Here is a 24,742-nt window from a genome sequence, read left to right on the forward strand (position 1 = left end):
ATCAGTCTCAAAGTAATTACAGGCTGATCTAAAACAGCTTTTACAAACATTTCTGTGTCTACATTCCTTGAATCCTAGCTAAACTCCAGAGCTGATACATTTTTCATATTTACATTGGGCCAGCTTACCCAATGAGAGTATGCATATATGATAATCGGCCTTTATGGAAGCTGTAGATCACTATATTAGCCTGAGCTACTACAGTGATGGCCCCAATCCTCAGTGGGTCACTCACTTAGCACAGCTGCCATTCAGAGAATGCCTTGCATTCTTCTCAATGAAGTGAAGCGTTCTCGAATTGGACAAGATGGAATGGAGGGGCAATGTATGCATAATTGCTGGAATTCAGCTTAGAGCGGTAGTAAACCGCGGCTGTGGAAAAAAACAAAACACCCGCAAGGCAATGGCATAATGTGCTAGTATGCATCACACCATGGAACTAAGCCTTACAGCACTGTGCTGTCACCACTGAGAGGGCTGACATCTTTCTCCAGTATTTCTTCTGGGATCACTTGCTCTGGCTGTGTGACTGGCAGAAGCTGCAATGGCGTCACTGCCACGCGCATGCGCATGGGAGGCCTCAGTTCCAGCATGAAGCTCTAAAAAGGTGTGGAAACGTATGCCGGACCACCAGAGCACATCTGCCGGTGACATAACTGGCTGCATCCAGGTGAATAACTCTTAAATGGTTCATGTTTAGGAGATATTCATTTTACCTACAGGTAAGCCTTATTGCAGGCTTACCTGTAAGTAAAAATGACCAAGCGAGGTTTACTACCGCTTTAAGGCCTCATGCACACTGCACGTTTTTACAGCTGCTGTTTTTGGCTGCAGCCAGTAAACTCCCCAGCAAATTATATTATGTGTCCATACACACAAGCTTTTATCAGTGATTTTTCGGCAGGGGCGTTTTCTGGCTGGAACCCCCCCCAGAACTAGTGGGTTTGAAGAGGAGTTTTTTAGCTATAAAAATGCTCTAATTTTGAAAAGCGCAGCTATTCGTCATTTATGAGTGTTTTTGAACCATAAGCTTTTGTGGGATTATACAGTATCTCACAAAAGTGAGTACACTCCACATTCTTGTAAATATTTTATTATATCTTTTCATGTGACAACACTGAAGAAATGACACTTTGCTACAATGTAAAAGTAGTGAGTTTACAGCTTGTATAACAGTGTAAATTTGCTGTCCCCTCAAAATAACACACAGCCATTAATGTTCAAACCGCTGGCAACAAAAGTGAGTGAAAATGTCTAACTTGGGGCCAATTAGCCATTTTCCCCTCCCCAGTGTCATGTGACTCGTTAGTGTTACAAGGCCTCAGGTGTGAATGGCAAGCAGGTGTGTTAAATTGGTGTTATTGCTCTCACTCTTTCATACTGGCCACTTGAAGTTCAACATGGCAACTCATGGCAAATAACTCTGAGGATCTGAAAAAAAAAAAATAGGATTTTTTAAAACAGCTTACCTGTAAAATCTTTTTCTTTCGAAGGACATCACGGGACACAGAGCCACAGTAATTACTGATGGGTTATATAGGTATCACTGGTGATTGGACACTGGCACACCCCATCAGGAAGTTCAACCCCCTATATAATCCCTCCCCCTTGCAGGGATACCTCAGTTTTGTAGCCAAGCAATATAGTGTATTAGAAGAGGGGTGGGACCTCTGTGTCCCGTGATGTCCTTCGAAAGAAAAAGGATTTTACAGGTAAGCTGTTTTAAAAAATCCTATTTTCTTTCTCGAACATCACGGGACACAGAGCCACAGTAATTACTGATGGGATGTCCCAGAGCAATGCTACCTGAGGGGGGGAACCACGACCAAGTAGGGTGCAATCAGACCTGATGACCCTGTACCGCTGCCTGCAGCACACTACGCCCAAAGGCGATATCCTCATGCCTTCTCACATCCACCTGATAGAATCTGGTGAATGTATGAACTGAAGACCAGGTTGCGGCCTTGCAGATTTGAGCCATAGAGGCCCGGTGATGCACTGCCCAAGAAGCACCAATAGCCCTTGTGGAATGTGCCCCGATCTGAAACGGAGGAATCTTCTGTTTCAAACCGTAAGCTTGAATGATCAACTGTCGAATCCATTTAGAAATGGTAGCTTTTGACGCTGCCTGTCCTCTATTGGGACCCTCTGGCAGCACAAACAAAACATCCGTCTTGCGGATCTGAGTAGTTGCCCCTAGATAGGCCTTAACTGCTCTTACTACATCCAACGAATGTAGAGATCTCTCTTCCGGAGAACAGGGATCTGGAAAAAAGGAAGGTAGAACAATGTCTTGGTTTAAATGAAAATCAGAAACCACCTTCGGTAAAAAACTAGGATGAGGGCGTAGTACCACTCTATCCTTGTGTATAATCAAATAAGGCTCCTTACAGGAAAGAGCTGCTAATTCTGATACTCTTCTAGCAGAAGAGATGGCCACCAGAAAAATTAATTTCCTTGTCAACAAGACCAAAGGAATCTGACTTATTGGTTCAAAAGGCCGTTTCTGTAACACAGCCAGGACCAAATTCAAGTCCCAGGGGTTTAGGGGCGCTTTAACCGGAGGATTAAGACGCATCACCCCCTGCATAAAGTTTCGGACCAAAGAATGCGAAGCAAGTGGCCGCTGAAATAATACTGATAAAGCAGAGACCTGGCCCTTGATGGTACTCAAGGCCAGCTTCATCTCTAATCCCATCTGTAGAAAATCAAGGATTCTACCTATGACATATTTCCTGGGATGCCAACCTCTGGATTCACACCAGGTTATATAAGCTTTCCAGACTCTATGATAAATCATCCTGGAAGCTGGCTTCCTTGCATTAATCAAGGTAGATATGACAGGACCTGAGAGCCCACGACTCTTCAGAACGTGGGTCTCAATAGCCAAACCGTCAAATTTAGCGTTTGTAAGGCAGGATGGAACACTGGACCTTGAAATAACAGGTCTGGGCGTTCCGGTAGTGTCCACGGGGAACCTACCGTCATCCTTACTATTTCTGCATACCAAGTCCTTCTGGGCCAAGCGGGGGCCGCCAGAAGTACCGACTTCCTTTCCTGCCTGATCCTGCGAAGGAGTCGTGGTAGTAGCGGAATAGGCGGGAATGCGTAAATCAGTGAGAACCGATGCCACGGAATCACCAACGCATCCGTCCCGCATGCAAGAGGATCTTTTGTCCTTGCCACAAATCTGTCTATCTTTTTGTTGAATCGGGATGCAAAGAGATCTACATCTGGAACCCCCCATCTTTGGCATATGGCCCAAAAGACGTCGGGATGCAGAGACCATTCCCCTGGAAGTAACTGCTGGCGACTTAGATAGTCCGCCTGCCAATTCTCTATTCCCGGGATGAAAACTGCCGATATGCATGGCACATGCATCTCTGCCCAGACTAAGATCTGGTTCACCTCTTTTTGAGCAGCTCGGCTCCGGGTGCCTCCCTGATGATTGACATAAGCCACTGCTGTGGCATTGTCGGACTGGATCCTGACCGGACAACCCTGTAGCCTGATAGTCCAGGCTTTTAGAGCTAGATGTATCGCCCGGATCTCCAGAATGTTGATGGGTAAGGTCCTCTCTGTCTTGGACCATACTCCTTGGACCGCAGCCTGTTCCAGAACTGCTCCCCAACCTGACAGACTGGCATCTGTTGTTACCACCGTCCAGGTAACCGGTAGAAAGGATTTCCCCTTCTGCAGGTTTTCGGGTATGAGCCACCAATTGAGGCTCTGACGCACCGCATGCGACAGGTGCATCGGAAAGTCTAATGCCTGAACCTTCTTGTTCCAGGTCGACAGAATACTGTGTTGCAGCATTCTTGAGTGAAACTGAGCATAGGGAACTGCTTCGAATGAAGACACCATCTTCCCTAGTAGCCTCATACAAAGGCGGACTGAGGGACCCTTCTTGGTCCTTACTGTCAGAATCAGCTCTCTTAAAGCAGTGATCTTTGCCTGGGGTAGAAATATTTTCTCCTGGCTTGTATGTATAATCAGACCTAAATATTCCAGTCTTCTTACTGGTTTTAGGAAAGACTTTTCTAAGTTGAGGATCCAACCCAGGTGTTCTAGATACCTGACCGTGGTCCTCAAGTTTCCATTCAAAGAGGCTACCGACCGGTCTATCGAGAGCAGGTCGTCTAGGTATGCTATGACAGCTATACCCTGAGCCCTTAATCTGGCCAGAGGAGGAGCCAAGATCTTTGTGAACACTCGAGGTGCAGTGGCTATCCCAAAGGGCAGAGCCATAAACTGGAAATGGTGCCCTCCTACCTCAAAGTGCAGAAACTTCTGATGAGCAGGAAAAATGGGCACATGCAGATATGCATCTCTGATGTCTATTGATGCCAGAAATTCTCCTCCCTGCAGGGTGGGAACTACTGTTCGAATTGATTCCATGCGGAAGGATTGAATCCTTAGGAATCGGTTCAGATCCCTTAAGTCCAAAATGGGCCTGACATCCCCATTTGGCTTTTGGACCGTAAAAAGGTTGGAATAGAAGCCCAATCCCTGGTCCTTTGCGGGAACTATCACAATGACCTCCTGCGACAAAAGTCGCTCTAACGCTAGAAGGAGCGACTGCTTCTTCTCTGGGTCTCTGGGAACATTTGATCTGAGGAACCGAGGAGAAGGGAATTCCTGAAACTCCAGCTTGTACCCTAAGGTTACCGTGGAGACTACCCATCTGTCCTGGAAGTCCTCCTGCCAGAGCTCTGAGAATTGTCGCAGTCTTCCCCCCACTCGAGTGAGCGGGGGCGCCCCCTCATGCAGAGGTCTTAGTGTTTTGCCTAGTAGGCTTCTTTCCCCAGGACTTCTTTTGTCCCTGGGGTTGACTCTTGTCTCTGGACCCCGATGGAGGCGGCCGTCGAGACTGCCTGGAGGCTGAAGCCCCCGGCGCTGGGGAAAGAGTCCGTTTGAAAGAGGGACGCTTACTCTTCTTCTTGACAGGTAAGAGAGTGCTTTTCCCACAAGAGATTCTCTTGATATAGTTATCCAAGTCCTCTCCAAACAACCTTGCACCACGAAATGGAAACCCAGCCAGTAGCTTCTTACATGGTGCTTCGGCTGACCAATTTTTCAACCATAGGATTCTACGTATATGCACCAACCCCAGTGAAAGACGGGAGGTTTGCACGATAGAATCTCTAATGGCGTCAACCACAAAGCATAAGGCCGCTGGAAGGTTAGCAAACCCCTGGGCCTGCTGTTCAGGTAATACTTTGATGACCTGCTTAACATGGTCTCTTAAGTATTGACAGACTCCAATCGCTGCTATTGCAGGTTGGGCCACTGATCCTGCTAAGGAGAAAACATCCTTCAATAGGGATTCCATCCTTTTATCTACAGGATCCCTGAGCATCTGAGCATTGTCTACAGGACAAGTCAGGCTATTATTTATGGAGGAAATGGCGGCATCAATAGCTGGTATTCCCCACATTTTAATAAACTTTTCTTCCAACGGAAGTGTTGAAAACTTTCTCGGCGGAAAAAAACGTTTGGGTGATCCCACTCAGAATAAATAAGCTTTTCAAGTAAAGTATGAACAGGAAAAGCATGTGCTGCTTGGAAAGGTTTCAGTGACCCCAAAGCAGAAGAGGATTCTTTAGCAGTTTCAGGTATGGGCAACTTAAATGTGGAGCGGACCAATCCAGTGAGGATCTGCACTAAGACTTTCTCCTCTTGGGAAGTCGCAGAGGGTCCCTCTCCACCTGAATCCTCCGAAGAGGAATCATCCATCCCATCCCGATCCTCTGAAAGGGATTCATCTCCTTTATCCCAGAGCTCCTCTGTCTGAGGGTCTTGGGGAACAGAGGAAAGCCTAGTGCGTTTTCTTCCACTGAGTGAAGACGTAATCACGGCCATTAATCTTTCCTCTAGACCATTAATGGTTGAGGAAAAAACCTCTTGTGTAATATATACAGGGGCTGAAGTGCCAGAAGCAGGTGTAGCCCCTGACCCCGATGGCTCTCCCTGGCTAGCCGTCCCTGGCCCATCTTTAGGGGGGAAGGATGCTGCCGACAGGGGGCCCTCAGAACCTGAACGAGATCCCCTAGTGTCTCTGGTTCCTGGGGTGCTTGAACCTCTTCTACCCATAGTGCAAAGCAACAAGGTGTGAGGTATACAAATGAACACTGTCCGCTGAGCGATGTAGTCTGGCTAAAAGCCTTGCTACCCAATGCTCAGTCTGGTGTTACTTCAGTAAATGCTGCCTAGGAGAATGCCTGTGTCCCACCTTACATGCGACCGTCAGCTCTGTGTCTCTCAGAAGGCTGAGTGCACCTGTACAGAGTGCCTTTAATAGCCTGCAGCTGGCCTGAGTGGGAGTCTAAACACTCTGTGCTGACATCCCGCCCCCTCCTCTACCGCCCCCCCCCCCTCGAGTTTTGAAAAAAACGAGCGCTTCCCGCACTGCCGACTCTCCTGTCATGCTCTGGAGAAAAGGCTGGGGATGGGGGGGAAGGAGGGAGACTGGTAACAAGATTTGCCTGAACGGCTATCTTCAGAGATGGTGGCCATTAGGCCACAGAGCCCGGGTGGTATAACCACTTTCTAGACCCCTGTGGCCCCTCTCTAGCCTGGGGGGGGGGAACATTCAAACATGAGAAATCCCCCCATCCACCTTACCTGCTTGCAGCCTGCTTGATACGCTGGGACATACACAGCGATTACAACACCTGAGACAGACATTCAGCATGTGTAGGTTTGTGCTCTTGGCAGCCCCCGGTGGTCACAATAGGCATAGCATGCATTTACCTTAAAGGAGAAAAGCCACTAGAACTCAAAAATTCTGTGGAATCTCCTCTTACCTTATCCAGCCACAGGGTGCCGTTTACACAGACCCAATCTTCACCTCTCACGGTGGGCTCCGTTTGAAAAAACCGTCAGACTGGGGCCCCCATCAGTAGGGGGATCCAACAGTTCTGGGACCGTAAAGCACCTCGCCAGAAATTAGGAAGTTTAAAGCCATTTTCTGATCTGCGGGGTCCAGCTCTCTAAAAAGAGAAGCATTACGGGTAAAACCTCGTTTCTTCGGACACGAGGCCCGGGTACCATTCAATTCGGCCATGAAAAGACACTTTGAATGGATCCGGTTCGCCTGGCTTGCCCCAGTATAGGATCTTAGGATATTCCCTTTGGAGCTCAGCACAGGACATCTTTACACGTCCATCACCTAAGACACTGGCGTAAAAACTGAGGTATCCCTGCAAGGGGGAGGGATTATATAGGGGGGTGAACTTCCTGATAGGGTGTGCCAGTGTCCAATCACCAGTGATACCTATATAACCCATCAGTAATTACTGTGGCTCTGTGTCCCGTGATGTTCGAGAAAGAAAAAAGAATTGTTGCTCTACATAAAGATGGCCTAGGCTATAAGAAGATTTCCAAGACCCTGAAACTGAGCTGCAGGACAGTGGCCAAGACCATACAGCGGTTTAACAGGACAGGTTCCACTCAGAACAAACCTCGCCATGGTCGAGCAAAGAAGAGTGCATGTGCTCAGTGTCATATCCAGAGGTTGTCTTTGGGAAATAGACGTATCAGTACTGCCAGCATTGCTGCAGAGGTTGAAGGGGTGGGGGGTCAGCCTGTCAGTGCTCAGACCATACGCCGCACACTGCATCAAATTGGTCTGCATGGCTGTCTTCCCAAAAGGAAGCCTCTTCTAAAGATGGTACACAAGAAAGCCTGCAAACACTTTGCTGAAGACAAGCAAACTAAGGACATGGATTACTGGAACCATGTCCTGTGGTCTGATGAGACCAAGATAAACTTATTTGGTTCAGATGGTGTCAAGCATGTGTGGTGGCAACCAGGTGATGAGTACAAAGACAAGTGTGTCTTGCCTACAGTCAAGCATGGTGGTGGGAGTGTCATGGTCTAGGGCTGCATGACTGCTGCCAGCACTGGTGAGCTACAGCTCATTAAGGGAACCATGAATGCCAACATGTACTGTGACATACTGAAGCAGAGCATGATCCCCTTCCTTCAGAGACTGGGCCGCAGGGCAGTATTCCAACATGATAACGACCCCACACACACACCTCCAAGACCACCACTGCCTTGCTAAAGAGCTGAGGGTAAAGGTGACGGACTGGCCAAGCATGTCTCCAGACCTAAACCCTAATGAGCATCTGTGGGTTATCCTCAAACGGAAGGTGGAGGAGCGCAAGGTCTCCAACATCCACCAGCTCCATGATGTCATCATGGAGGAGTGGAAGAGGACTCCAGTGGCAACCTGTGAAGCTCTGGTGAACTCCATGCCCAAGAGGGTTAAGGCAGTGCTGGAAAATAATGGTGGCCACACAAAATATTGACACTTTGGGCCCAACTTGGACGTTTTCACTTAGGGATGTACTCACTTTTGTTGCCAGTGGTTTAGACATTAATGGCTGTGTGTTGAGTTATTTTAAGAGGACAGCAAATTTACACTGTTATACAAGCTGTACACTCACTACTTTACATTGTAGTCATATGAAAAGATAAGATAGATTTATAAAATAAAATATGTACAACAGGGGTGTTTTGCTAAAAATAAAATGCTAAAAAATGCAAGCGCAAAAAAAAAAAAAAAAAAAAAGCTACTGCAAAACTCATGCTACAGCTACAGCTGACACTACTGGCATTTTTATAACGTCCAGTGTGCATGAGGCCTTAAAGTGGAAGTAAAAGCTACATATAAATCAGCATTTACCCCTTGCTCTTATCTGTACTGTATACTGCTAGCAAAAAATGTGTGTAAATACCTTTTTCAATCCGCTCCGGTCACGTGATCCATAACCTTTGGCTCTCCTGTGTCATGGAGCAGCTGCTGCAGGGAAGAAGGAGTGCCAACAGTGGATAGGCAATGGAAGCTGGTGGGTAACATCACAGCTCATGGAAGTCAGCGTCATTGTCGAGTGCTTCATGACACAAGGTGGCTAGAGCATATGCATCCTGTGACTGGAACGAATTAAAACAAGGTATATATACACTTTTTTTTTTTTTTTTAACCAGCCATAGACAGCATAGGTAGGAGTGGGAAAGTAGTGTTTTTAAGATTTATATATAGCCTTTTGCTTTAATTTTAAGCCCGTGTACAGTAGGGCCTTTTAGCTGCTTGCTACACTTTTCTCTTTCTGGTTTATTTTCAAAGGACTTACAGTGCATGGTATAGTCTTTTTTTTGTTCACTTTATTCTTTAAAAGCAGAACTAAACTTAAAGTGGCTGTAAACCCGATTCATTAAATTTGAGCTGGGCACATATCTGCAGTGTTTTCTTATCCCTCTTCAAAAGCACAAAGTTCCATGGCTTGCTCCTGCTCCATTCTTCTGTTATCAGCATAACTTCTGACGTGATAAAACCAGGCTGAATTTTGTGTCAGGCGGGTGCTATAAATAGCTTAGCAGAGAGCTGCTCTACTCACAGGACAGCTCTGAAAGTCTCTGCCTATGGGGGGGGGGGGGGGGGGGGGGGGGGGGTGCCCTTCCTCCAATCAGCTGTCTCCCAGTGCAATCCAACACTGCACTGCTACTGCTGAATGAGGAAGTGAAAATTCTAACACGATGTGAACTTTAACAGTATATAAAAGGTGAAGACAGCAAATATACATGTAAAACTTATGTAGGGAGATTTGTTTCAACCCTGTGTATCATGAGGCTGTTCACTTCACTGGGTACAGTATATGTGAGGGTTTACATCCACTTTAACCTCCCTGGCGGTATTCCCGAGTGTGGCTCGGGGTGAATTTTTATTACCAAAAGTGGTAACCCCAAGCCGCACTCGGGATCGCATCGCAGGATCCATATACAGCTTACTTACCTTGGCCCCAGGATCCTGCAATGTCTCCCCGCTGTGTGTGTGAGCTGTGTCCTCAGCTTGATCTATCACAGTGCCGGGCTCCGTTCCCAGCGAGCATCGCATGGGGACGGAGCCCGGTGCTAAATTCAAAAAGTGAAAAAAAAAATAAAATTAAATAAATAACAAAGTACACTGTAATCTTACAGATTACATTACTGTATCAAATCTTTTCACATCCCCTTTGTCCCCAGTGCTTTGTCCAGTACCCTGCATGCAGTTTTATATTATATATACTGTTCTTTCTGCCTGGAAACTGGAGATTGTCCATGGCAACCAAAAAGTGTCCCTTTACGTCAAAAGCGGTTTTAGACCAGCTAGAAAATAGCAATAATAAATTAGAATCACTTGCAGAATTGAGAGATACTGATTCGTGGGGAAATTCGTCAAAACACTAAGGCTGCATTCACACCTGAGCGTTTCAAAGTTGCACTTTTACCGTGATTTTGCCGTGTTTTTGTTCAGGTCACCAATGTAAAAGGCAGAAAAACACCTGTAGTCTGCCCCAAAGAAGCTTGTGTTTTTTTTGAGCTTAGGGCGTTTTGCTTCAGGTGACAAAACGCTAAGATGTGAACAGGTGCCATGGAAATGAATGGGATTTTGCTTGTTGGGTGTTTTTTCGGGCGTTTATGAGCTGAAAATGCTCAGGTGTGAATTCAGCCTGAAAGTAACGACAGCGACAATTCAACAACTGAGCAAATTTCAGTGTTTTTGATTTGATTACATTATTGAATAAATTTTATTATTATTATTAGTTATAATTATATTATAATTTATGATTTTGTGTGTCAAACTTTATCATACCCGGGATATCTACGAGACTCTTGTTTGGACAGATTTAGGTGTGTGTTTTTCCTAAGAATTACAGGCCTACAATATAAAACGCCAAATTCCATGCAAAACAATATACCGCTTTGAGCATCAAAAATCTGACAGAAACCATACCGCCAGAGAGGTTAAAGTATAACTAAAGACAAATTTATTTATTTTTTTAGTTTTGTGGGGTTAGAACCCGTCAGCTTTTTTTTTGTGCTGTCTGTCCCCCATTCTCTATTGGTCCTGTTTACTATTATCATTGAAAGTAAAAGAAAATCCCAAATTTTGGGTTGTCCCCAAAAATTTAGTAGCGTACAAATCTTCCAATGGGGACACTAGTTCTGGTGACCTGGGGGTCCCCAAGGAATTACCTTAATTTTCAGGGGTTTCCTCTCACTTCTTGTTTGGCTATGGAACAGAAAGTGAAGCGAAATCTCTACAATTGGACACAGATAGCGGGAAAAAAAAAATCTGACAAGTTATAACCCTTCCTTACCCTACCTAAAGTCACAAAAAAAGTTTTGCCCATAGTTGTTTTTTAGCCTTATACACACGATAGGACTTTGTACAAACTTTACCATGGATTTTTGTACAAAGGGCGTTGGCTGTAAACTAATTAAGCATACACACGGCAGGACTTTTTCATCCAACTTTCACCAAATCACATACTTTTTCAGCTCTTTACCGCCACCCTTTGGTCAACTTATGTATTGTTGTCTGATCTTTTGCATTCGTTCTGAGCATGCGTGATCGTACAGTAGGTGACTGCGATATTGTGTCAATCTTGCCGCTGTTATCGGGGAGATTTGACACCTGCGGGCCCCGTCGCGGGAGCCAGCTCACTTATCCATTGCCAACAGGTGTTTGGTATGAATCGAGAGGGAACTCCACGCCAAATTTTAAATAAAAAAACGGCATAAGTTCCCCTACAGGGATTTTAAGGGGAACCCCCTACGCCGAAAAAACGGCTTGGTGGTCCTCCCCAAGATCCATACCAGACCCTTAACTGAGCACACAGCCTGGCCGGTCAGGAAAGGGGGTGGGGACGAGTGAGTGCCCCCCCTTCTGAACCGTACCAGGCCGCATGCCCTCAACATGGGGGGGTTGGTGCTTTGGGGCGGGGGCGCTGCCCCCCCACCCTAAAGCACCTTGTCCCCATGTTGATGAGGACAAGGGCCTCTTCCCGACAACCCTTGCCGCTGGTTGTCAGGGTCTGCGGGCGGAGGGCTGATCACAATCCAGGAGCCCCCTTTAATAAAGAGGCCCCCAGATCCCGGCCCCCCACCTTATGTGAATGAGTATGGGGTACATTGTACCCCTACCCATTCACCTGGGGAAAAAAAAAAAAAAAAAAAAAAAAAAAAAAAAAAAAAAAAACACACACTAGGTCTTCTTCTGACTTCAGGGGGTCCCTTCCAACTTCTCCAGGTGTCCAGTTCTTCTCCCGCTCTCCGGCCTCTTCTCCAGTTTTTCTTCCGCCGGGCTCCTCCGCTATCTTCTGCTTTTTTGCCGCTCTCTTGCTAGCGGTGGCCCGGTCTTTTCCATCGTCTTCTTCCGATGTTGACACAACGCTCTTTCCCATTGTAATGCTGTGTGCGAGGTGCGCAACGACTTAAATAGGCATGGGGCGTGGTCATCGGGTGATGTCACCCGGTGACCCCGCCCCTTATGACGTCACAGTCCCGGGTCATGATGGGACTGTGACGTCATAAGGGGCGGGGTCACCGGGTGACATCACCTGGTGACCACGCCCCATGCCTATATAAGTAGTTGCGCACCTCGCACGCACCATTATAGTGGGAGAGAGCGTCATGTCAACATTGGAAGAAGAGACGAAGGAGAAAGACGACGGAAAAGACCGGGCCAACGCTAGCATAGATAGCGGAGGAACCCGGCAGAAGAACCGGAGACCTGGAGAAGAGGCCGGAGAGACCCCCGAAGTCGGAAGAAGACCCCCAGAGCGGCCTAATAAATTACTTTAAAAACCTGTCTAGTGTGTTTTTTTATTGACGCTTTTTTTCCCCCAGGTGAATGGATAGGGGTATGATGTACCCCATACTCATTCACATAGGGTGAGGGGCCGGGATCTGGGGGCCCCCCTTATTAAAGGGGGCTCCCGGATTCCGATAAGTCCTCCGCCCGCAGACCCCGACAACCAACAGCCAGGGTTGTCGGGAAGACACCCTTGTCCTCATCAACATTGGGACAAGGTGCTTTGGGCTGGGGTGCGCAGCGCCCCCCCCCCCCAGCCCCGAAGCACCAACCCCCCATTTCGAGGGCATGGGACCTGGCACGGTTCAGGAGGGGGGGGGGGCGCGCTCGCTCGTCCCCACCCCCTTTCCTGACCGGCCAGGATGCATGCTCGGATGAGGGTCTGGTATGGATTTTGGGGGGGACCCCACGCCGTGTTTTCGGCGTAGGGGGTTCCCCTTAAAATCCATACCAGACCTAAGGGCCTGGTATGCCCCAGGAGGGGAATTCCCCCTCGCACTCGCTGCAATAGGAAAATTTGTTTTTCCTATTGCAGCCAGCGCAAGATGTACAGTACCCTGTTGTGAGAACCAGCGCGATAGGATCGCGCTGTAAACATTCTCGCGAGCAGGTACTGTAATTTGTACAAAAGTCCGATGGCTTTGTGTACACATGATCGGACTTTGCTCCATCGGACTTTTGTTGCCGAAAAGTTTGTCCGTTCGCACAGCCAACAAAAGTCTGATGAAAACTGGAAAAGTTTGTCCGATGGAGCGTACACACTGTCGGATGTTGCCTTAAAACAGTTAAATTTGCATGTTTGTTGTCAAAAAGTCTGATCATGTGTACGGGCCTTAAGGTGTGTAAAGAAAAGCTGCATGCATGCAGCTTTTTATTACAGAAGATATGTGCTGTGTCTCCTCTGCAAAAACACACATCTACCTGCCTGCTCGCAGTCTATTGAATTTATATCAAGCATGCGCATAGGCAGCTCAGCATGCATTCCTAGCTGTGTCAAAATGACTGACTTCCATTGGGTAACATTTCCCCATCAGCCATTCAAGAAGCCAAGAATCTGGTACCCAGAAAAAGCTGGGAAAAAGAGGACAGTGACCGGTGAGGGATGTAACCTATTTTTTGGATTTTATTTCTGCTTTAAGGGCAAGCAAAAAAAAAACCACAATGAAATGAAACTTTTTTTTTTTTTTTTTTTTTTTTTTAATAGTCTTTGAAAATTGTGACCGTTTTTTTCTCTTTCAATACGTTTTATCAAAGCTTATAAAAGGATACAGAGCACAATCTCATATGAGCAAGACCGAAATATCAGCGAGTTCCAAGGCAGTATTCATCAAGTTCCAAAAGGAAATGGAATAACTGAAGTACAGAACATTAAGTATATCAGCTAACATACTAGTAACGGAAATTGTAACCGTTTTCTACTAGATGCACCAAATGCAACTGAAAATGTTAAAGCTGATCTCCAGCCAACAGGTAAATTCACAAATAAAAACTCACAAAAGGCAGATGCTTTGCCTGCCAAAGGATTTAAATTTATGTCTACAACTCTGCCACACAACAGTGCCCCCTGTCTAGCAAAGAAGACATGATCGTTCTCTGCTGCAGTTTTATAACAAGCTGTCCATACACTGATTGAAATTCAGTAAATGGCTAAATTTGGATCACTGTGTGGCTGTCCTCACTTGACAAAATTCGATCATTTGATAGACTTCTGATGAAGAGACAGGTTAGAAAATTTGATCATCGGCTGCAGTGGATGATCAGTGTATTCTGACAGCTATGGGTGCCGCTATTAGAACACAATGGGAAGGGGTAAGGAGGCGGATTCCTTCATCCACTTGGTTTATGTGGATAGTGAACAAAAATTTAAAAAAATAAAAGGAATCGTGTATGGACAGATATACAAGTTTTGCCCCCTCCACCACCCCATGACTGCACAGTGAAATAAGAAGCAGCAGAAAGAGGAGCTCATCCTCCTGTCGGCTCTCTCTTTCCATAATTGTGCTGCTTAGCCTGCAGCACAAATGATTGGCTACTTGTGCTTTTCCTCCAGTCTGAGCTCTGCTGTAAAGAAAAAGCAAGAGGATGGGGTACTTGCACTGCATTTAGAAGAATAGCTATACATAGCTACATTACATCTTTTATAGCTGCCTGGAGCTCAGCTTTAAAGTGAATGTACCTTAACTAAGACTAAATCTGTTTCAACCCCCTTCTAAATTCTATACTAAATTACCCTGTAGAAGGAAGATGCCTATACTTACTATTGTTACCTATTCTCAGGATGCTTTGGTCTAGTCATGTGATCGGCTCCCAGCAGCTGGCTTCAGGGGAGAGTAGTGACAACAGTTGGAACGCCTGGGTAGTGAAGTCACGCATTGGCTTACTATGGGGCATCCATTGTCAGCTGTCCCTTCTCTACACGGATGGTGGTGATGGAAGTTGATCATGTGACCAGACCGGAACAACTTCAGAATAGGCAAGTATAAGCATTTTCCTTCTACAGGTTAGTTAGTATAGGAATTGGGAGGGGGTGGGAGCAGATCTTAAGTGATATTAAAACACACACTGTTTTATTTACATTGTCCCTTTTATTTCTGTATGTGGATGACGACACTATAATTATTTTAATAAAAAAACATCCAAGTACCATTTTCCTAATCTATATACAGCTGTCACATGACCTAGCTCTTTCCCAGCCTGTCTGCAGGGAAACAAGCAGGAGGAGCTTCTCGTCCTCTACTGCTGGTCATGTAAAAAAAAAAAAAAATATATAAAATAAATAATATCAATTAACTGTTTTAAATTGTCATACAAATATATTTTTAATAAAATCTTTATTATTTTAGTGGAAATAACATGGTGTGGGTGGACTTCTGCCAGTCATAGGCTGTGTCACACCCCTCCAGCCTGTGTCTTACAAGAGGGAGGTGAAGCCACTATAAATCTACATGCAATATCTCCCCCCAATTGTGTTTAGCTGGTTAATGGGCATGGAGGAGGGAGGGAGCTGGCTATCATTTACCACTGTGTATACACCCACATGTGTGACTCTAAAGTAACGTGGGCTGCTCAGATGTGATAGGGAGGAAATGCTCAGCATAGAAACTTACTGAAAACTGAGCATGTTGCCACCACAGCTGCAAAATCCCTAGCTGAATGGACATGAACAGAAACAACCAGGTATTTTTCAGATTACAGAAAACAAATCTCATGCGCCCACAAGAAGGACATCATAGGCCATCCAGTCAAGATCTTAAAGGCACCGCCCGGCCGTTATTCTGCTATAGGCCATGCGGGAAGGTGTTAAATAATAAACATGTTATACTTACCTGCTCTGAACAGTGGTTTTGCACAGAGCAGCCCCGACAATCCTCTTCTCGGGTCCCCCACCAGCACTCTTGCTCCCCCCCCCGCCCCCAGAGCAAGCAGCTTGCAATAGGGGCACCCAAACAGGCTTGTTCTTGAGTTGTATGTCCATTCACACAGAGCTGTGGCTTGCCCCACCCCTCTTGCTTCTCATTGGCTCACTGGCCATGATACACAGCAGCAGGAGCCATTGGCTCAGTCAATAAGAAGGGAGAGTCCCAGGAGAGTTGAGGCTCTGGTGGACATTGCTGGATTGAGATGGGGCTCGGGTAAGTATTAAGGGGGGACAAACTAGAAAAAAAAAATGTGACCCTCAAGATACTGTCCTTCAATGAAGCTATGATTAAATTAGCAGAACAAAAATATAACAGAAGGGGAGACAGGAATTGGAAGGAGGAATAACCTAACAAATATTCCCCATGTATAGAGGTGGGAGCTATCTGTAACAACCTGTAGCTAAAACTGAGATATAAAAACCAGATTTTGCTCAACCAACCCTCAAGTAATTATCAAAAAAAAAAAAAGTAAAGAAAAGTTTTCAACTTGCTGAACTATATGGAAAAGGTTTGATCCAAAATCATTTGCTATGAATAAAAAACACTCATACTGTTAAAACCCAAACATCCGCCTTTCTTACAATCTGGCCGATGGCCATAAGTTGCAACAATGTAATAAATAACTTGTAGAATTAAAGTGACCTAATGATCCTACAGGATCCAATGGATATAGAGTGCTCCTGCTCAAAAAATTGAATATCGCAGGTGTAGATAATACATCACTAGTCTGCCATTGTAGGGATTATAGGATAGTGTGAGATCCAAGCTTTGATGTTAATAGGTGGAATTGACTCCGTGATGGATATTAGTGTGCACGTAATACACAAACAGTAGCAGTGGTCTTGAGGGGGCCCCCTGTCAAAGCTTAGTATAGTGTAAACCAACTGGTTATGCTAAGATGACAGGAATCAAAGATTCACATGTGTGTAGAACTGCCAGGAATTGTGGGGGTGGTCAAAGCATTGATGGACAATTCCTGGCAGTTCTACACAAAAGTGAATCTTTGATTCCTGTCATCTTAGCATAGCCAGTTGGTTTACACTATACAAAGCTCTGACAGGGGGTCCCCTCTGGACCACTGCTACTGTCTGTGCATTACGTGCAAGCTTGGTACTCACGCTATCCTATAATCCCTACAATGGCGGACTAGTGATGTATTATCATCTACACCTGCGATATTTCAATTTTATGAGCAAGAGCACCATATATCCATTGGATCCTGTAGGGTCATTAGGTCACTTTAATTCTACAAGTTATTTATTACATTGTTGCAATTTATGGCCATCAGCCAGATTGTAAGAGAGATGTTTAGGTTTTAACAGTATGAGTGTTTTTTATTCATAGTAAATGATTTTGCATCAATAAAAAGATATATGTGGCACTCACTAACCCTATCAAAGAAAAAAAAAAAATACCTACAGTAATCATAAGACTGCAATAAATATATCACAAAATGCAGTGAAAAAAATATTACAAAGCAATAAAAACCATCATAGGTGTAATGAAGTGCAATAACGCTAAAATGTAGAAATGCTAACGCACAATGTAAGGTGAAAAAAACTACTCATCAAGTGCAATAATAAATATTCAAAAATACAATACAGTAAGGCATATAGCTGGTAAAAATTAATAAAGTCGCGCTAATATGAGTGTAATGGAAATTAAAAAGTAAAGTGCCTCAAATAATGATGACATATATATCTCAATATTGAGTACAGAAATTGTACACCTTAAATCAAAAAACGTGCAAATATAAATTGATTAGAAAAATGTCCATACAATAGACGTACAGGGAAGTGAGATAATGAAAGTATTTAATAGAAAAATCCATAAAGTGAAAAAACGAATTCCAAAGTGATGAGTGATGTAAATTTTCATAAAGTGCCAAGTGCATTGATGGGACCTCCACCTTAGACAAACACTGCCGCTTACCAGAGAGCGATGGTCCCTTATTACAGGGGACCACGCTAAGCAGATGGCTGTAACCCCAGCCCGGGATCTCACAGGCAGGCACCAGATATCTCAGTGTCTATGGGGATCCTCACCAGTCACAGCAGGGTGATGTAATTACCAAAAAATAAAACACATAGGGTGCTCCATATAGCGTAAATCCTTTTAGATTTATGAGATTAGTAAAAGTCAAATGGACACTTACAATAGGAAGATGTATAAACAGCAAAACAGATTAAGAACGCCAGCCGGCTTCGGATCAGCCCATAACTTCCGGGACTGGACGTACAGCGGTGACGTCAGGACGTGGCTCCTCCTCCCTACGTCGTTTCGTCACTAGCGGACGTGGTCACGGGACGCTATGTGGAGCACCCTATGCGTTTTATTTTTTGGTAATTACATCACCCTGCTGTGACTGATGGTGAGGATCCCCATAGACGCTGCGATCTCTGGTGCCTGCCTGTGAGATCCCGGGCTGAGGTTACAGCCATCTGCTTAGCGTGGTCCCCTGTAATAAGGGACCATCGCTCTCTGGTAAGCGGCAGTGTTTGTCTAAGGTGGAGGTCCCATCAATGCACTTGGCACTTTATGAAAATTTACATCACTCATCACTTTGGAATTTGTTTTTTCACTTTATGGACTTTTCTATTTAATACTTTCATTATTTCACTTCCCTGTACGTCTATTGTATGGACATTTTAATCAATTTATATTTGCACGTTTTTGATTTAACCTCCCTGGCGGTATGATTATTTCGGATTTTAGGTGCTGAAAGCGGTACAATTATTTTGCATGGAAATTTGGCGTTTTATATTGTAGGCCTGTAATTCTTAACAATAACAGACCTAAATCTGTCCAAACAAGAATCTAGTAGATATCCCGGGTATGATGAAATTTGAAACACAAAAACATAAATTATAATATAATAAATAAATATAAAGAATTTAAAAAAATAATATAATAATAAAATAAATTTCCCCACGATTCACTATCGCTCAATTCTGCAAGTGTTCTAATTTACTATCGCTGTTTTCTAGCTGATCTAAAGCCACTTTTGACATAAAGGGACACTTTTTGGTTGCCATGGACAATCTCCAGTTTCCAGGCAGAAAGAACAGTATATATCATATAAAACTGCATGCAGGGCATGGGCCAAAGCACTGGGGACAAAAGGGATGTGAAATAATTTCATACAGTACTGTAATCTATAAGATCATAGTACTGTATGTGTTATGGTTTTTAAATTTTTTTAAATTTGCCGCCAGGCTCCGCCCCCGTGCGTCGCGCCGCTCGCAGGGAACAGAGCCTGGCATGGAGAGGCTTCGGAGGAGACAGAGCCCACGGACACTGCGGGGGGACATCGCAGGATCCTGGAGACAAGGTAAGCAACGCTGCACCAGGATCCTGCAATGCAATCCCGAGTGTGGCTCGGGGTTACCGCTAATGGGGCTGAAATTTAACCGTCAGGGAGGCTACGGTGTACAATTTCTGTACTCAATATTGAGATATATATGTCATCATTATTTGAGGCACTTTACTTTTTAATTTCCATTACACTCATATTAGCACGACTTTATTAATTTTTATTATTCTGATTGGCGTCGTATAACACTGGGTAGTTGCAGCTATTTTCCACTTATTCGTTGTTTTTGTTGTTAGCGCAGTATTTTTTATACACATATAGCTGGTAAAGTGCAGAAAAATATATAAAGTGACAATGTGCAAAGGAGAAAGCGTGACACACTGATGTGTGTAATGAGTATCCCAAACAAACAATAGTGATCATAAAATGCTAATAAATAATCCCATAATTAGCGCAAGTCCCAAAAAGTAATAAACTGCAACTCCCAATAGCAGCAAGATCCGATCTTCTAGAAATTATGGCGGATAGAAGTGGAAGTGCAAAAGACAGTCTCTGCGATGAAACGTGTCCCGGATAGAAAGAAATAGTCAGATTATACTCCAGAGTGCAACATCTGTTTCCCCCAGCCTCTCACCTGCAGTAGCGGCCCCCGATGGGCCGAATCAAGCATGAGCCAACGGGTGAAGCACTCCACAGAGGATCTGGTTGTAGTTGCAGCGCACGGGGACACTCGATATGTAGTTCGCAATTAAACTCTTCCGCTCTCAATATATGTCATCGGATATAAGGTGATAGAAAAAAGTGGGCTCCATAGTGTAGTATTTAAAAATTATTGGAAATAAAAACAAATAGTAACTTACATGAAAGTAAGGTAATAGCAGCAAATAAATGAGATGCTTCTGGGTTCAGCCGTACCCAGGAAACAGCGGCACCTGGGTTTGACCCTTTGAGAAAGTCACATGGTGGTGACGCAACGCGTCAGTGAGGAGCCAGGTGCCGCTGTTTCCTGGGTATGGCCGAACCCAGAAGCATCTAATTTATTTGCTGCTATTACCTTACTTTCATATAAGTTACTATTTGTTTTTTTATTGCCAATAAATTTTTAAATACTACACTATGGAGCCCACTTTTTTCTATCACCTTATATCCGATGGCATATATTGAGAGCAGAAGAGTTTAATTGCGAACTACATATCAAGTGTCCCTGTGCGCTGCAACTACAACCAGATCCTCTGTGGAGTGCTTCATCCGTTGGCTCATGCTTGATTCGGCCCATTGGGGGCCACTACTGCAGGTGAGAGGCTGGGGGACACAGATGTCGCACTTCGGAGTATAATCTATTTCTTTCTATCCGGGACACGTTTCATCACAGAGACTGTCTTTTGCACTTCCACTTCTATCCGCCATCATTTCTAGAAGATCGGATCTTGCTGCTATTGGGAGTTACAGTTTATTACTTTTTGGGAATTGCTCTAATTTTCGGATTATTTATTATCATTTTATGATCACTATTGTTTGTTTGGGATACTCATTACACACATCAGTGTGTCACGCTTTCTCCTTTGCACATTGTCACTTTATATATTTTTCTGCACTTTACCAGCTATATGCCTTACTGTATTGTATTTTTGAATATTTACTATTGCACTTGATGAGTAGTTTTTTTCACCTTACATTGTGCATTAGCATTTCTACATTTTAACGTTATTGCACTTCATTACACCTATGATGGTTTTTATTGCTTTGTAATATTTTTTCACTGCGTTTTGTGATATATTTATTGCAGTTTTTTGATTACTGTAGGTATTTGTTTATCTTTGATAGGGTTAATGAGCGCCACGTATATATTTTTTATTCTTTTTTGAGTTATGTGAGTACACTTTTATGTAGGCAGCTCCTTTCCAGCTTATCTGATCATTGTGGTTGTGCGCATTAGCAATTTTTAGATCTGATTTTGCATCAATAAAACCTTTTCCATTTAGTTCAGCGAGTCGAACATTTTTTTTTTTTTTGATAATTACTTAAAAGTTGGTTGATTGTTTGAGCAAAATCTGTTTCTAACATCTCAGTTAGAAGTATTAGGGGGGGGCTAAGGGGGGGGGGCACACAGGTGTTTTTTTCAGGAACGTCCTTTACTTTGTGCAGTGATATCTGAATGATGCCTGCAGCTACAGACATCATTCAGATATTGCCGTTTTCAGCCGGTACCATAAAAACGATCATAGCGGCTGTTCCGCCGCTTGATCGTTCTTACGGGTGGCGGAGGGGACGCCCCGCCCCTCCCGCTGCCCTCTGGTGCTTCTACCAACTCACCGCTTCCATCAGTGTGTCAGAGAATGGATCTGCCGGACCCGGATAATGATGATAGAGATTTCCAGCGGACCAGATGGTCAGCGGAGTCTCTATGATCATTCGGAGGCCGGGTGCGATGTTATGACGTCACGTCCAGCCTCTGCATTCAAAAAACTGGCGCCGCCATGGCTGGGTTTTTTTTTTTTTTATTTTAGGCTTCCCAGCCTAGAGGTGAGATGTAGGGTCTTATTGACCCCATATCTCACTGTAAAAAGAACAGATAGTGCCATATTCCTGTTACAAGGGATGTTTACATTCCTTGTAATAGGAATAAGGCCCCTTTCACACTGGGGCAGGGGCTGCGTCGGAGGTAAAGCGCCGCTATTGTTAGCGGCGTTTTACTATCGGTATTCAGCCGCTAGCAGGACGGTTTTACCCCCCGCTAGCGTCCGAGAAAGGGTTAAAAACCACTGCAAAGCGACTCTGCAGAGGCCGGCGGTATAGCCGCGCTGTCCCATTGATTTCAATGGGCAGGAGCGGTGTATACACCGCTCCGAAGATGCTGATAGCAGGACTTTTTTCCCCCATCCTGCTAGCGCACCGATCCAGTGTGAAAGCCCTCGGGGCTTTCACACTGGAGAGACAGCAGCAACTGTTTCGGGTCGGTTTGCAGGCGCTATTTTTAGCGCAATAGCGCCTGCAAACCGCCCCAGTGTGAAAGGGATCTAAAAGTGATCAAAACTTTTATTTGTTAAGTGTCAAACAAAAAAAAAGTAAAATTAACAATAGAAAACAAAAACATTTTTTTAAAGCGCCCCTGTCCCCGTGTGCTCGCACGCAGAAGTGATCACATACGTAAGTCCCGCCCACATATGAAAACGGTGTTCAAACCACACATGTGAGATATCGCCGCGAACGTTAGAGCAAGAGAAATAATTCTAGCCCTAGACCTCCCCTGTAGCTCAAAACATGTAACCAGTAAAAAAATGTAAAACGTCGTCTATGGGGATTTTTAATTAACAAAGTTTGGCGCCATTCCACAAGCGCGTGCAATTTTGAAGCGTGACATGTTAAGTATCTATTTACTCTGCGTAACTTCATCTTTCACATTATGCAAAAAAATTGGGCTAACTTTAATGTTCTGTTTTTTTTTTTTAAAGCATGAAACTGTGTTTTTTTTTTTCCAAAAAAAGGTGTTTGAAAAATTGCCACGCAAATACCGTGCGAGATAAAAAGTTGCAACAACCGCCATTGTATTCTCTAGGGTCTTTGATAAAAAACATATATAATGTTTGGGGGTTCTATGTAATTTTCTACAAAAAAAAAAAAAGGGATGAATTTTACATGTAGGAGAGAAATGTCAGAATTGGCCTGGATGCGAAGTGGTTAAAGCAACGCAGTGCCGTACCACACCGCAGAAAAAGGCCTGGTCAGGAAGGAGGGGTTAATCTTCAGGAGCTGAAGTGGTTAAAATGTTACCATTGCAAAACAGATGCCCCCAAGCAGAAACACCTGTGCAGGGTGCTGCAAAGACATAGCAGCTTAGTTGCTTGCAAAAGTAAATGCAGGAAAACTCCAGAATGGATAGGTTGGGGTTGTCCCTGGATTGCTGGCTGCTACCACCTTATTTCTTGGCATAGCTGTCACCCTATATCCACCCCCGGCTTAGCTATGCACTCATTGAGCTATACATCTACAGCGTCATCACCAAGCCAAGGACACCAGACACCAAGCCACGCCCCCTTCTCCCATACGATGCTCCTAACCACGCTCCTTCCCATAATGCCGCGCTCCTCTAGGACATCTCACATGGGAGTCAATGTCTCACCGAAGCACCTGCGCCGGTTCCCCGTGCTTCTCGTACACCAGCCCCCGGACCGCCGAGCTCAGCTGGCGCCGAATCATCCTCAATCCCGGCCACATGTCTGTTCACCTTCCTCCGGAGCACTGATCCGTGACGCGCAGCCCCTCCCACAGCCTGTATGTCACTCTGCCACGCCCACTGCTGACTAAGCGCTAGACCGCTGTTAAGTCACATTAGGCGACCCGTCAGAATTTGTAACGGAACGTGACGTTATCGCCATCTTGCTACACCCCAACTCGTCCACAGTAAGGATACAGTGTGAAGTGGGCAAGCGGACATCTTGTTACACCCAGCAGGGTTTTGCATCTCACAGTTATTTTTAACAGTAAACGCAGATAATAAGGTCAAATACAGTATTTAGAAATCCGACGGACTGTTTAGATGTTGAATTTTAAAAGCAGTGGCAAACCTGCTGAGCTCACAGGTTTGATAATCTGACAGAACACCTCTGATTTTATAATTCATGTGTATTCAGTGTATGCTGCATCAGACAATTGTTGTTGTCCTTTCCGCCAACAAATGTTGGCTAGCAGGTTTTCACATTTTCCGTGGACAAATGTGTGTTGTCGGATTTTCCGAGCGTGTGTACACAAGTCCAAAGTACAAACATGCATGCTCGAAAGCAAGGACGAGCCGGTAGCGGTCGGTCTTGTAAAACTAGCGTTTATAATGGAGATATCACATTCGTGACGCGGCAAGTTATGAAATCTAGAAATGCAGCGCATTCTCTTCTTCTTTATAATAGTATAATAATGAAGCTGCTTTGCTGCTGATGTTGAATTTTAAAAGCAGTGGCAAACCTGCTGAGCTCACAGGTTTGATAATCTGACAGAACACCTCTGATTTTATAATTCAACACATAAACAGTCCAATGGATTTCCAAATGCTTTATTTCACCATATAAGCTCTGTTTACTGTTAAAAATAACTGTGAAATGCAAAACTCCAGTGGGTGTAACAAGATGTCTGCTTGCCCCTTTCTCGGTGTATCCTTACCATACCTCCCAACATTTTGAGATGGGAATGAGGAACACCTACTAAAGCCTTGTACACACGATCGGATTTTCCGAGGGGAAATGTTTGATGTGAGCCTGTTGGCTGTAAATCCGACTGTGTGTATGCTGCATCAGACAATTGTTGTCGTCCTTTCCGCCAACAAATGTTGGCTAGCAGGTTTTCACATTTTCCGTGGACAAATGTGTGTTGTCGGAT

The 24,742-nt window shown here is 44.7% G+C and overlaps 1 protein-coding gene across 2 annotated transcripts in view; it reads right to left on the bottom strand.

The window, feature by feature from the left end:
* Positions 1-23,683, bottom strand: part of MECR (mitochondrial trans-2-enoyl-CoA reductase) — a 49,044-nt gene extending 25,361 nt beyond the window's left edge. For both annotated transcript variants that reach the window (XM_073615564.1, XM_073615563.1), the window contains exon 1: positions 23,496-23,683. In XM_073615564.1, the coding sequence (XP_073471665.1) occupies positions 23,496-23,590 (95 nt within the window). In that variant the 5' untranslated portion in view covers positions 23,591-23,683. The remainder of the gene's footprint in view (positions 1-23,495) is intronic.
* Positions 23,684-24,742: the final 1,059 nt, after the last annotated feature.

Source organism: Aquarana catesbeiana, linkage group LG02 (assembly GCF_042186555.1).
Source record: "Aquarana catesbeiana isolate 2022-GZ linkage group LG02, ASM4218655v1, whole genome shotgun sequence".
Lineage (NCBI taxonomy): Eukaryota > Metazoa > Chordata > Amphibia > Anura > Ranidae > Aquarana > Aquarana catesbeiana.